Genomic DNA, 13,183 nt, shown 5'->3' on the forward strand with positions numbered 1-13,183 from the left:
ACATCAGTTTCATTGAAGTGAATGAAGCTTAATTGCAAACGTCACCTGAACTGGAGACAAGAGTCATGTTGCCTCTGAAAGAAAGTGGCCATGTTTTTGTAGCACTGGATAACCCCTTTAATTCAGGTCAATGGTTCAGTCTCAGAAATTTCTGCAACAAACCATTCAGTATGACTGACTGCTCAAAACTGGGGCAATGTATACGGTGTGTGGCATCCGGCTGATCTGTGTAATATTATCAGCAGGGACATCTGCAGACTGGGACAGGTGTGTGCGCTCTGCTCATCTGCTCAATGTATACTTTCAGTTTCAGTTCATATATTTTTTTTTTAAGGGGGGGCTCAAAAGCATATTCTAACAAAGCAACAAAAAAAAGTATGTTCTCAGAATACAAACTGAACATTGTAACTAGTAAACCACATTTCGTGAGTGGGCCCCCCATGGTATGTATGAGAATATCTATCTGCAGCTATCATAACGTATACAAGCAGGGGAGGAAAAATTTAAGGGCAATTTATATTTTTAAATAAAAAATAACTTTAAGGCCACCATATTCTTTTTTTTTTTAAGTTTATCTTTACTTCTCAAATCTCTGTAGACCACCTTTCTCCTAGAATATGTCAGAGGTATACAACAGGAGTGTTCCCTGACTTATATACCTCACATACATCAAACGTATCCACTGTATAGCCATGCAGTAGTATATATCACCATGCTAAAGAAATATATATATATATATATATATTTATATATATATTTATTTATTTTTTTATGCGTTGTGTCCACTAGGGGGCAATCAGTGGAGACTCTTAAATGAGTACTCCATTGAATTTTGTTCACCGATCTCCCTGAGCTCAGTGATTGTCGTGTTTTGTTTGTCTATTTTTCATTGGCCCTGGTAGCCAGAACCCTGCTCCACACTGACGAGGGGCAAATACCCCAAAACAGCTGTCTGTGGATGGATGCTTAGCCGTGGTAACCCTTGCATATATATATATATATATATATATATATATTTATTTATTTATTTATTTATTTATTTTTATGCTGTGTGTCCACTGTATAGGAAAGGGCAGACTGCCAGTAAACCTTGCATACACACAATCCAATCCTTCTGTCCTCCATTACAGTAATGGGGGCCTATGGCTAGCTTTGGCCACTGCATCGGGAGCTTCCCCAGTGTTTATCCTGAATGGATTCCAGAAACATATAGAACTAATAGGAATCCCTGCGCTGTGGTAAAACATATAGGGGGAGATTTATCAAACATGGTGTAAAGTGAAACTGGCTCAGTTGCTCCTAACAACCAATCAGATTCCACCTTTCATTCCTCACAGACTCTTTGAAAAATGAAAGGTGGAATCTGATTGACAACTGTTTCACTTTACACCATGTTTGCTAAATCTCCCCCATAGTGTGGTGAGGTACAATCTCCATATGACTATTTCCACTACTGGAGAATCAGTAAGTAACCACAGTATACACACACTGAAAATCACATCCCTTGGTCACAGTTTCCTCTCTATACCTTAAGGGCTTCCTGTTACACTCACAGATTTTTCTTGGTACTTAGTCGCTTGAATAATATATGACATTCTTATACCAATGGTCATTGGTACTAGAGCAGGGGACAGGTTAGGAGACCCCAATCACAAGAAGGACTTTAAGCTCCATTTACTTCAATGGAACTGAGTTTGAAACCCCACCCATTCTAGAGACAAGAGAGGGGGAAAAGTGGCCATGTTTTTGTAGCACTGGGTAACCCTAAGGAATAGTTCACATGGGTCAGGCAAGGGTTCCCCCAACTTAATATTAATAATAAAAACCCCAACCACCTAACTGAATACGCATCTTTCCGCATTCCTGCTGTCTGCGTTCCTTCTAGACTCCACAGTATTCAGGGGTCTTACATTTATACTTGTTTAGGAGGTCAGCCAGGGGTCAATATTTATTTTAGGGGTCTTAACTGTGGTCTGGGGTTTGTATTTGTTTAGGCGATCTGTACTTTTTTGGAGGTGGGCTGTATACATTTGTATAGTGTTATCCGTGATCTGTTGGTCTGGTCTGGGGTCTGTATTTTATTAGGATATCTGGTCTCAGGTCTATAATTGTTGGTATGATGTCTGTATTTGTTTGTCTGTATAAAGGTTATTGTTTTGATAATGTCTGATTTGGGGTTCTGTATTTATTTAGGGTGTCTGGCCTGGGGTCTGTATTTGTTTAGAGTATCTGATCTGTGATCTGTATGTTTAGCAGGTCTGTTCTAGGGTCTGTATTTGATTATGGGTCTGGTCTGGGACCTGTATTTTATTATGGCTCTGGTCTGGGACCTGCATTGGATTATGGGTCTGGTCTGGGACCTGTATTTGATTATGGGTCTGGTCTGGGACCTGTATTTGATTATGGGTCTGGTCTGGGACCTGTATTTTATTATGGCTCTGGTCTGGGGTCTGTATTTGATTATGGGTCTGGTCTGGGACCTGCATTGGATTATGGGTCTGGTCTGGGACCTGTATTTGATTATGGGTCTGGTCTGGGACCTGTATTTGATTATGGGTCTGGTCTGGGACCTGTATTTGATTATGGGTCTGGTCTGGGACCTGTATTTTATTATGGCTCTGGTCTGGGACCTGCATTGGATTATGAGTCTGGTCTGGGATCTGTACTGGATTATAGGTCTGGTCTGGGACCTATATTTGATTATGGGTCTGCTCTGGGGTCTGTATTGGAATATGGGTCTGGTCTGGGGACCGTATTTGATTATGGGTCTGGGACCTGTATTTGACGAGGGGTTTGGTCTGGGGTTTGTATTTGATTATGGGTTTGGGGCCTGTATTTGATTATGGGTCTGGGGTCTGTATTTGACTATGGGTCTGATCTGGAGTTTGTATTTGATTATGGGTTTGGGGCCTGTATTTGATTATGGGTCTGGGGTCTGTATTTGACTATGGGTCTGGTCTGGGGTTTGTATTTGATTATGGGTTTGGGGCCTGTATTTGATTATGGGTCTGGGGTCTGTATTTGACTATGGGTCTGGTCTGGGGTTTGTATTTGATTATGGGTCTGGTCTGGGGCCTGAATTTGATTATGGGTCCAGTCTGGGGCCTGTATTAGATTACGGATCTGGTGACTGTATTTGATTATGGGTCTGCGGTCTGTATTGGATTATGGGTCTAGTGTTGGGTCTATATTTGATTATGGGTCTGGTATGGGGCCTGCATTTGATTAGGGGTCTGGTCTGGGGTCTGTATTTGATTATGGGTCTGGTCTGGGGTCTGTATTTGATTATGGGTCTAGTCTGGGGTCTATATTTGATTATGGGTCTGGTATGGGGCCTGCATTTGATTAGGGGTCTGGTCTGGGGTCTGTATTTGATTATGGGTCTGGTCTGGGGCCTGCATTTGATTATGGGTCTGTATTGGATTATGGATCTGGTCTGGGGCCTGCATTTTATTAGGGGGTCTGTGTTTGTTTGGGGAAATTGCTGGAGTCGTTATTTGTTTGGTCTTTGATCTATATTTGGGGGCAAGGGGTGTCTACTTTCTTAGGGGGTGCGGCCTGTAGTTTGCATTCAATGCCTTGGGATAAGTGGACAGTTTACAGCTGAATAGATTTAGAATTTACGTATAAAGTGGAGGCAACGAGTCATCACAAACACTTGGCTGGGGTCTGAGCTTTTATAAACACTGCAGCCATTGAGACCCTTGTCCTACAACACTACAGTCACAAGGTAGACCCACCATGTGGCTACTGGACACCACTGGGGTCTAGGACAAAAACACAGAGATACAAAAGAGATGCAAAGGAGAACAACAAAGCCATTAACTCCCTATTATACATATGGCAAGAGCGGGAGTGTCCCAATCAGCATAGCATCTATAGATGTGAACATGGATGAGGATATTTGGATGTAGGTTCGGATCAGTAGCGTGTGGTTTATATTTTTCTAAAGATATTATTCAGATTTTTAAAAACATTTTTATTTATACGGCTAATATCTTATATATTTTTTATTACATGACAGAGAAATGTTCATAGACAATGCCTTATTTATAAAAAATGTGGTAATCTGCCTTTGTTGCCCACAGCAACCAATCATTGCGCAGCTTCCATTATGTAGTGATCCATTACCATGGACAACAAAGCCCCATTGTATCTGCTGGAACCTGTAGTGCTATGGTAACTATACAAATCATTGATGGTTATCATGGAGGTTCCAGTAAAACAATCAGCAGGCCCCTGTCGCTTTAAATTACCCATCATGCAACTGTTTTATGTCACGTGGCAAATCTGTCAAGCGCCATATTTATTGATGGAAAGCGCCTCTCCGCTGTGGACCAGATAACCTTGTGTAAAGGTTGAGACTAGAATGGAGTAGGTAAAAGGACGTCCTCCCTCTGGAGTCCGTATTCTAGCCTGTTCTGTATAGAGCAGGCTAGAATGGAGTGGGTAAAAGGAGGTACCTCCCTCTGAAATCCGTATTCTAGCCTCTTCTATGTAGAGCAGGCTAGAAGGGAGTGGGTAAAAGTGGGGCCTTCCTCTGGAGTCCGTATTCTAGCCTCTTCTATGTAGAGCAGGCTAGAATGGAGTGGGTAAAAGGAGGTCCTCCTCCTGGAGTCTGCAATCTAGCCTATTTTAGGTAGAGCCAGTGGCGGTCTTTGGCACCAAGCACCCCAAGCGATCGCTTGGGGCCCCCAACATCCAAGGGGGCCCCCACTCCCCGCTCTTGTGCTCAAGACCGATGGACAGGGCCGCTGCCCCGCTCGCTGCTGCCATCTGAACTGTAACTATGAGCACTCGTAATGAGCGCTCATAGTTACATGCAGCAGCACTGACAGGGCGGGAGACATTGGCTCCCTTTCTGTCAGTCACTCTTGTGTCCGCAGGAAGGGTTTTCCCTGCGGTCACAAGTGGCAGCTTTGTCCTTGTGGTGCCGGCGCTCCAGTGACATCACTGGAGCATCGGCGCCAGGACAAGGGGAGTGCGGCCTCTTGTGATCGCAGGGAAAACCCTTCCTGCGGCCACAAGAGTGAAGAGAAGAGGAGACGCCCGGACCCAGGTGAGTATAAGTGTTTGTTTTATTGTGTTATATACTATATGGGAGGGGGAGCACACAGGGGTCTGTTTAACTGGGGGAGCGCACATCGGAGGTCTATATAAATGGGGGAGCACACAGGGGGCTATAGACTACTGGGGCTTTACAGAGGGATCTATATACTACTGGAAGCAGCGCACAGGGGGTCTATATACTACTTGGGGCAGCAGAATGGGGTCTATATACAGCTTGGAGAGCACACAGGAGGTCTATATCCAAGTGGGGGAGCACACAGGGGTTTATATACTACTAGCGGGCACACAGGGGGTCTATATACTACTGGGGGAACATACAGGGGGTCTATATACTACTTGTGAGGCACACAGGTGGTCTATATATAACTGGGGGAGCACACAGTGGTCTGTATCCTACTGGGGCAGCACACAAAGGGTCTATATAATACTGGTAGGGCACACAGGGGGTCTATATACTACTGAGGGAACCACGCAGGGGGTTTATATACTACTGGAAGAGCACACGGGTCTATATCCAAGTGGGGGAGCACACAGGAGGTCTATATCCAAGTGGGGGAGCGCACAGGGGGCCTATATACTAGTGGGGGAGCACACAGGGGGTTTATTTAAAACTGGGGCAGCACACAGGAGGTCTATATACTTCTGGAGGAGCACACGTTGGGGCTATATATAACTGGGGGAACACACAGGGGTCTATATACTACTGGGGGAAGCAAACAAGGGGTATATACTACTGGGGGCAGGACACAAGGGGTATATACTATTGGGGGCAGCACACAAGGAGTATATATTACTGGCGGTAGCGCACAAGGGGTATATACTACTGGGGGCAAAACACACCGGTCTATTGTTTTGGAACGCTTGTCGAGGGGGGGGGGCCCAGACATAACTTCTCTTGGGGCCCCAGAAATGCCAAGACCGCCCCTGGGTAGAGCAGGCTAGAATGGAGTGGGTAAAAGGAGGTACCTCCTTCTGGAGTCCATGATCTAGCCTGTTCTATGTAGAGCAGGCTAGAATGGAGTTGTCAGATGGTGGTCCTTATTTTTTTAAAATAACGTTAAAATCATGGTATTTTTAAGCATGAAAACCGTTTTATTTTAATTTTTTATTAAAAACACTGACATAAAATACAATATTTGAAGTATAAGTAAAAGGAGGTATCAGTGCTCTGGCCTGCCCAGTTGATAGAAGGAGGTCCTCCCTCAGGAGTCCGTAATCTAGTCTATTCAGTGTAGAACAGGCTAGAATGGAGTGGGTAAAAGGAGGTATCAGTGCTCTGGCCTGCCTAGTTGATAGGAGGTCCTTCCCCTGGAGTCTGTATTCTAGCTTGTTCACCATAGAGCAGGCTAGAATGGAGTGGCTGAAAGGATAAATCAGCCATCTGGCCTGTTTAGTTTGTTGTAAAAGAAGGACCTCCTTCGGGACACCATCATCTAGTCTTGCCTCTATGAGCAGGTTAGAATAGAGTGGCCAGGAGAAGGTCTCCTTCTGCACCGCGTAAATTAGCCGATTCTGTGTTGATCAGGCTAGAATTCAGTGGCCAGAAGCAGAATTCAGTGATCTGGCCTGTTTAGGTTGTTGTAAAAGAGGGACCTCCTTTTGGACACTAACATCTAGTCGGCTGAGATTAGAATGTAGTTGCCAGAGGTAGGTCCTACCCCTGGAGTCCGGAATCTAGCCCACTTGCCCACTCAGTATGAGCAGGCTAGAATTTAGTTACCAGAGTAGGTCTTACCCCTGAGCAGGCTAGAATGTAGTTGCCAGAGGTTTTTTCTCCTACCTGACCCCCCCCCCCTTTATCCTTCACACATGGTGACATTTTTTTCATTGTTGTTTGAGTTGATATTATTAGCGCATTATTTTCCACCATTGTACTTATTTTTTGATTACTTGTGTTTCAAGGTCAGTTGTTAGTATATCCCGTCTTAGATGCAAGCGGGGTTTTGATTTATGTATTTAACATGTTTTTAACTCTGTTATGGTCTTGTGAGGAGGTTTGTCTCCCTCTTATACTAATTTTGTATACTTTGACTAAATACAATGTTGTTTAGACGTGCAGCTTTTGTGTGCATGTGCTTTTTTTCTGTCCGAGTTGCAGGCAGGCTGTTAGGACACAGAAGGAGGCGGGCTCTTAGGACACAGACCACCCATGAGGCAGGCTCTTAGGACACAGGTCACTCAGGGGGCAGGCTCTTAAGACACAGGTCACACTGGAGGCAGGCTCTTAGGACACAGGTCACACTTGAGGTCGGCTCTTTTAAAGCTTAGAAAGAGGCAATCAAAACAGGACCGGGTGATTAGCGGTCTCTTCATAAGAAATCTGGTTATGTGTACTGCTCAGATCATATCATAATTGACCGACTCACTCTAAAGTTTAAAAATAAAAAAATAACCCACACTTGGAATTGTTGGGATTTTTACAATATCCCTAACCCTGTCAATGAGCAGCACAGGGCGACACATCCCCTGACCAAGTTGCTGTTAAAAGCCGATTGCAAGGGAACTTCTGCCCTGAGCTGGGGGGAACCCCGTAGGGTTCTCCCTAATTCCATAACCAGCCTGGTAGTACCAGGGTGGGAAGAGCCCTCTATTTGGGCCCTCCCCAGCCTAATAATAGCAGTCTGCCACTGTCCAGTCCAGGAGCGCCAAATTTGCTGCTCAGGGACTACTGGTACCTAGCTCTTCCCAGTACCCCTTGAACAGTGGGTACTGGGGTAATAATTGGGGGGGGGGGGGGGTTAGTGTTAGCTATTTCATACCAGCTAAGGCTGTACTCACATGTTCCAGTAATGGACTCTTCCCCCGCCTTGGCAGCATCTTTGATAAGATGCTGGGAGCGAGGGAACTGTACAGATATGCACCGTGCTGTAATGAATCAGCCACGCAGCATTTCACGTCCGTGTTCCGTACGGAACATGCGAATGCAGCCTTACTCTAAACTCCTACTTAGTAATGGATGCAGTCTATCAGGCGTGTTCCACTACTAATGCAAAACAAGAGTCCGTGGAGCCTTGGTTATGAGTCTCAAAACACGGGATAGCCAGATATCTCTAGCCTGTTGGCACCACATCACCCTGATAGATAGCCTTAAGTCCCACTCGGTTGCGCGTATTGGAACACAAATACGGAGACAACAGGGTGGCCCCTTTCTGTCAACGTCCAACTCAAGGTGCGAGTATTGCGATCATGACAAGGGCTTGCCAAGGCAGGCATCCATCCACAGACAGCCGTTTCAGGGTATTTGCCCCTCGTCAGTGTGGAGCAGGATTCTCCCTGGTTGAGGCAATGACAAATCAACCAACAAAACACAGTAATCACTGAACTCAAGGAGATCAAAATTTGGGGGGCATCAGTGGAGACTCTTGATTGAGTACTTCATTGGAATTTTTTTCACTGATCTCCTTGAGTTCAGTGATTACTGTGTTTTGTGTGTTCCACTACTAAGCCTGTAAAGTTAAAGATCAAAACAAATGAAAATAACACTGCCACAACCTTTGTTGACAATTTTATTTATTAAAAGAGAAAAAAAAAAGCTGGTCATAAGAGATGAGCGAATGTACAGTAGGAACAAAGAGCTTTGTTCCTATCTGGATTCTGCTCATCAGGCTGCGGAGCTTTGAAGTCTGCCCTACTCACTGCTGTTCCTCACCGGGTGCTGGAAAAAGATGGATCCAGTCCTTGGAAAGTGGGAGAAGTTCCTGGTGAAGAGCAGCAGGGAGCGGGGCAAGACTTCAAAGCTCTGCAACCTGATGAGCAGAATCCCGATAGGAACAAAGCTCTTTGTTTCTACTGTACATTCGCTTATCTCTACTGGTCATTAAGGAAGTCCAATGAATCCTCTGGATACTCGTATCTGAAAAACAAAAGGGGAGAGAAAAAAAGAAAAAAAACAGGCAGGAGCAGAACACCTATCATTTTGACAGGTATTCTGCACCTTACAAGTATGCAGCATCTTTCCAGATGCTGTGTACAGTCTGGCACACAAGGGGATAAGTGAGGATGCATTGCATCCACACTAACCCCCCCTGGGGTCCGGACTGATCTCGCACTACACCTATACCAGCAAGGGAGTGGAATATGTGCCCCATTCCTTGCTGGAATGGGTGCAGTGCAGGAGAAGGGGAAAGGTCCATACTCACCTCCGACATCTTCCTTCTTCACCACAGCCCGACACACTGAGCTTAAAGCGTTTCGGGCTCTGGCTCTTCAAATCTGCCATCAGCCAATCAGTGGCTGAGGCAGGACTCTGCTACAGCCGCTGACTGGTTGAGCAGAGATTTGTGCCATGTCAGCTCTGTCAGGCAGCGGCTGTAGCAGGGTCCCATCTAACTCTTGGCCAATCCCCCCACCGGAGGACAATAATGCCCACAGGGGGGTTAAGTTAACCCCCTGGGGACCAGACTGTTGCTTTTTCTGCCCAGAAAAGGGCCACTAAAAACTCCATACATAAAAGCTATGGCGTTTTTTTGTAGATCTTGTCCTATTTTCTTCCAGAATTCTGGACACTTTCCTGATGCACATCAGGAAAGCGTCCAGACTTCCGGTGACAGGCTGAAGCAGGAGGCTGCACGGAGCATCGAGTGCAATGCCCCCCGCCCCTTCGGTTAGATAGTTTCAGTGCAGCGGACGTCAGACTGCAGCTGGGAGCAGACCACAGATGACCAGACACTGGAAGCAAGCAGACCCGGCAGTGGTCCTTCATCTCCCCTCTGACCACAGCAAAGTGATAAGGTCCCCCAGGCTGCAACAGTGATGCATAAAGCCCCCCCCCCCAACCCGAGACCTCTGCTGTGATGTCTGCAGTATCTTCTCTCCACCCCGACATGGTTTTGTTTTGGTTGGTTGGTATGATGTGGTCACTCAGCTTTCCCAGCATCTCGTAGTCAATATGAGTCAATATGTTGGAGGTGCTGGTATGTATCAGGAAATTCTGAAGGCATTGGCTGATGGTTTCCTGGAAGTAAAAAACGGATCAGGCCCCTTCACACGTCCAGAAAATATGACCAAATTTCTTATCAGGAAATCTGGACGGATTTCCAGACCCATAGGGGAACATTAGTGACGAACACCCTTCAGGATTTTTATTGAGAAGAGGCAATACAAGGCTGAACAGAAGAACAGCCAAAGGAGGGTCCTGGACACCGCCTAGAACCACAACTCCCAACGTGTCCTGCCAACAGTTCACAATGGAAGTTGTAGTTTTGCAGCCTGTTGCCATCCAGGTTACAAAACTACACCCCCCCTCCCCCCCCCCCCCCATCATGTCATATTAGTATTTCTTAATAGTTGTAGTTCTGCAACAGATTAGAAGATAAAACAGTATAGGAGGGGGAGCAGTGGCAGAGTAGAACTACATCTGCCAGCATGGAGTGTTGGGTAATATGCAGGACTACATCACCTAATGGGAGGAGATGATGGGAAGACAGTGGCACAGTACACAAGGGCACATGTGATGTATGTGCAATGTATGTTGGCCTACTAGACTATATTGAAAATCCTGAAGGCGATTCCTGATGAGGGGGAAATATAGTCTTAGTATGCCAACATACATTGCACATACATCACATGTGCCCCATGGCCCCGCTCGTGTACTGTCACACACACTCTCTGTCCTTGACCATGTGACTGGTGACGTCAGACCTCCTTTTACCCACTCCATTCCAGCCCCGACCCTTCTGTAAATGTTGGCTGTATGTGATAAACCCGTGGGTACAGTAAAGCACTTTGATATTTTATTAGCGAGAGCGTAAATCTCACTACGGCTGCTCGGTTCTTGCAAGTCTGCCCGTTCTAAAGATGGCGCCCGGTGTGTCACTAGAGGTGACTTTCTTCGCTGACCTACTTCCAGAGTGTAGTTTTGCACTTGTCGCTTGTGCTGTTGTTTAATCGGTTCTCCATCTTTAACAAGAATCCCTCAGCTTCGATTTGACGAAAAAAAATTCTCGTTTGTGAAAATTTACGGCGCCGCAAGATGTCGCGCGGGTGACGTCATCCATCCGCGCCGCTTGTACCAGCCTGTGGTTGCCGAGGTAACCGGGGCCGCCAGGTAGCAGTGTGCCGCTGACCCGCAGGACCATGAGCTTTGTGGATGAGACGGCTGAGGGGGTGACGGTGGAGTCTCTGTGGAGGAAGTCACAGGGGGCGCGAAGTGAATCAGTGAGTTATCTCCGCCATAGTGCTCCACTGCCTGAGGGGCTACATGACAGCGGCCATGATGAGTGTATGTACATAAGGCCTGTACTGACTCTATATCGACTGCCAGAGTCCCCCCATAACAGTAGCTGCCAGAGTCCCCCCCATAACAGTAACTGCCAGAGTCCCCCCATAACAGTAGCTGCCAGAGTCCCCCCCCATAACAGTAGCTGCCAGAGTCCCCCCATAACATTAGCTGCCAGAGTCCCCCCCCATAACAGTAGCTGCCAGAGTCCCCCCATAACAGTAGCTGCCAGAGTCCCCCCCCATAACAGTAGCTGCCAGAGTCCCCCCATAACAGTAGCTGCCAGAGTCCCCCCATAACAGTAGCTGCCAGAGTCCCCCCCCATAACAGTAGCTGCCAGAGTCCCCCCCCCATAACAGTAGCTGCCAGAGTCCCCCCCATAACAGTAGATGCCAGAGTCCCCCCCCATAACATTAGCTGCCAGAGTCCCCCCATAACATTAGCTGCCAGAGTCCCCCCATAACATTAGCTGCCAGAGTCCCCCCATAACATTAGCTGCCAGAGTCCCCCCATAACATTAGCTGCCAGAGTCCCCCCCATAACAGTAGCTGCCAGAGTCCCCCCCCCCCATAACAGTAGCTGCCAGAGTCCCCCCCCCCATAACAGTAGCTGCCAGAGTCCCCCCCATAACATTAGCTGCCAGAGTCCCCCCCATAACAGTAGCTGCCAGAGTCCCCCCCCATAACAGTAGCTGCCAGAGTCCCCCCCCCCATAACAGTAGCTGCCAGAGTCACCCCATAACAGTAGCTGCCAGAGTCCCCCCCATAACATTAGCTGCCAGAGTCCCCCCCCCCATAACAGTAGCTGCCAGAGTCACCCCATAACAGTAGCTGCCAGAGTCCCCCCCATAACATTAGCTGCCAGAGTCCCCCCCATAACAGTAGCTGCCAGAGTCCCCCCCATAACAGTAGCTGCCAGAGTCCCCCCCATAACAGTAGCTGCCAGAGTCCCCCCCATAACAGTAGCTGCCAGAGTCCCCCCCATAACAGTAGCTGCCAGAGTCCCCCCATAACAGTAGCTGCCAGAGTCCCCCCATAACAGTAGCTGCCAGAGTCCCCCCATAACAGTAGCTGCCAGAGTCCCCCCATAACAGTAGCTGCCAGAGTCCCCCCATAACAGTAGCTGCCAGAGTCCCCCCATAACAGTAGCTGCCAGAGTCCCCCCATAACATTAGCTGCCAGAGTCCCCCCATAACATTAGCTGCCAGAGTCCCCCCATAACATTAGCTGCCAGAGTCCCCCCATAACATTAGCTGCCAGAGTCCCCCCATAACATTAGCTGCCAGAGTCCCCCCATAACATTAGCCGCCAGAGTCCCCCCATAACATTAGCCGCCAGAGTCCCCCCATAACATTAGCTGCCAGAGTCCCCCCATAACATTAGCTGCCAGAGTCCCCCCATAACATTAGCTGCCAGAGTCCCCCCATAACATTAGCTGCCAGAGTCCCCCCATAACATTAGCTGCCAGAGTCCCCCCATAACATTAGCTGCCAGAGTCCCCCCATAACATTAGCTGCCAGAGTCCCCCCATAACATTAGCTGCCAGAGTCCCCCCATAACATTAGCTGCCAGAGTCCCCCCATAACATTAGCTGCCAGAGTCCCCCCATAACATTAGCTGCCAGAGTCCCCCCATAACATTAGCTGCCAGAGTCCCCCCATAACATTAGCTGCCAGAGTCCCCCCATAACATTAGCTGCCAGAGTCCCCCCATAACATTAGCTGCCAGAGTCCCCCCATAACATTAGCTGCCAGAGTCCCCCCATAACATTAGCTGCCAGAGTCCCCCCATAACATTAGCTGCCAGAGTCCCCCCATAACATTAGCTGCCAGAGTCCCCCCATAACATTAGCTGCCAGAGTCCCCCCATAACATTAGCTGCCAGAGTCCCCCCATAA

General features: G+C 47.6%; 1 protein-coding gene across 3 annotated transcripts in view; it reads left to right on the forward strand.

The window, feature by feature from the left end:
• DYNC2I2 (dynein 2 intermediate chain 2) overlaps positions 1 to 13,183 on the forward strand; it is a 56,372-nt gene that overhangs the window by 28,273 nt on the left and 14,916 nt on the right. Inside the window, exon 1 of one of the 3 annotated variants that reach the window (XM_069943080.1) lies at positions 10,782 to 11,226. The exons of 1 other annotated variant lie outside the window; for it this stretch is intronic. In XM_069943080.1, the coding sequence (XP_069799181.1) occupies positions 11,146 to 11,226 (81 nt within the window). In that variant the 5' untranslated portion in view covers positions 10,782 to 11,145. Of the gene's footprint in view, positions 1 to 10,781; positions 11,291 to 13,183 lie in introns of those variants that run through there. One more of the 3 variants, XM_069943081.1, reaches the window with a different exon arrangement.

The sequence above is a fragment of the Dendropsophus ebraccatus genome, chromosome 10, assembly GCF_027789765.1.
Source record: "Dendropsophus ebraccatus isolate aDenEbr1 chromosome 10, aDenEbr1.pat, whole genome shotgun sequence".
NCBI classification, from domain to species: domain Eukaryota; kingdom Metazoa; phylum Chordata; class Amphibia; order Anura; family Hylidae; genus Dendropsophus; species Dendropsophus ebraccatus.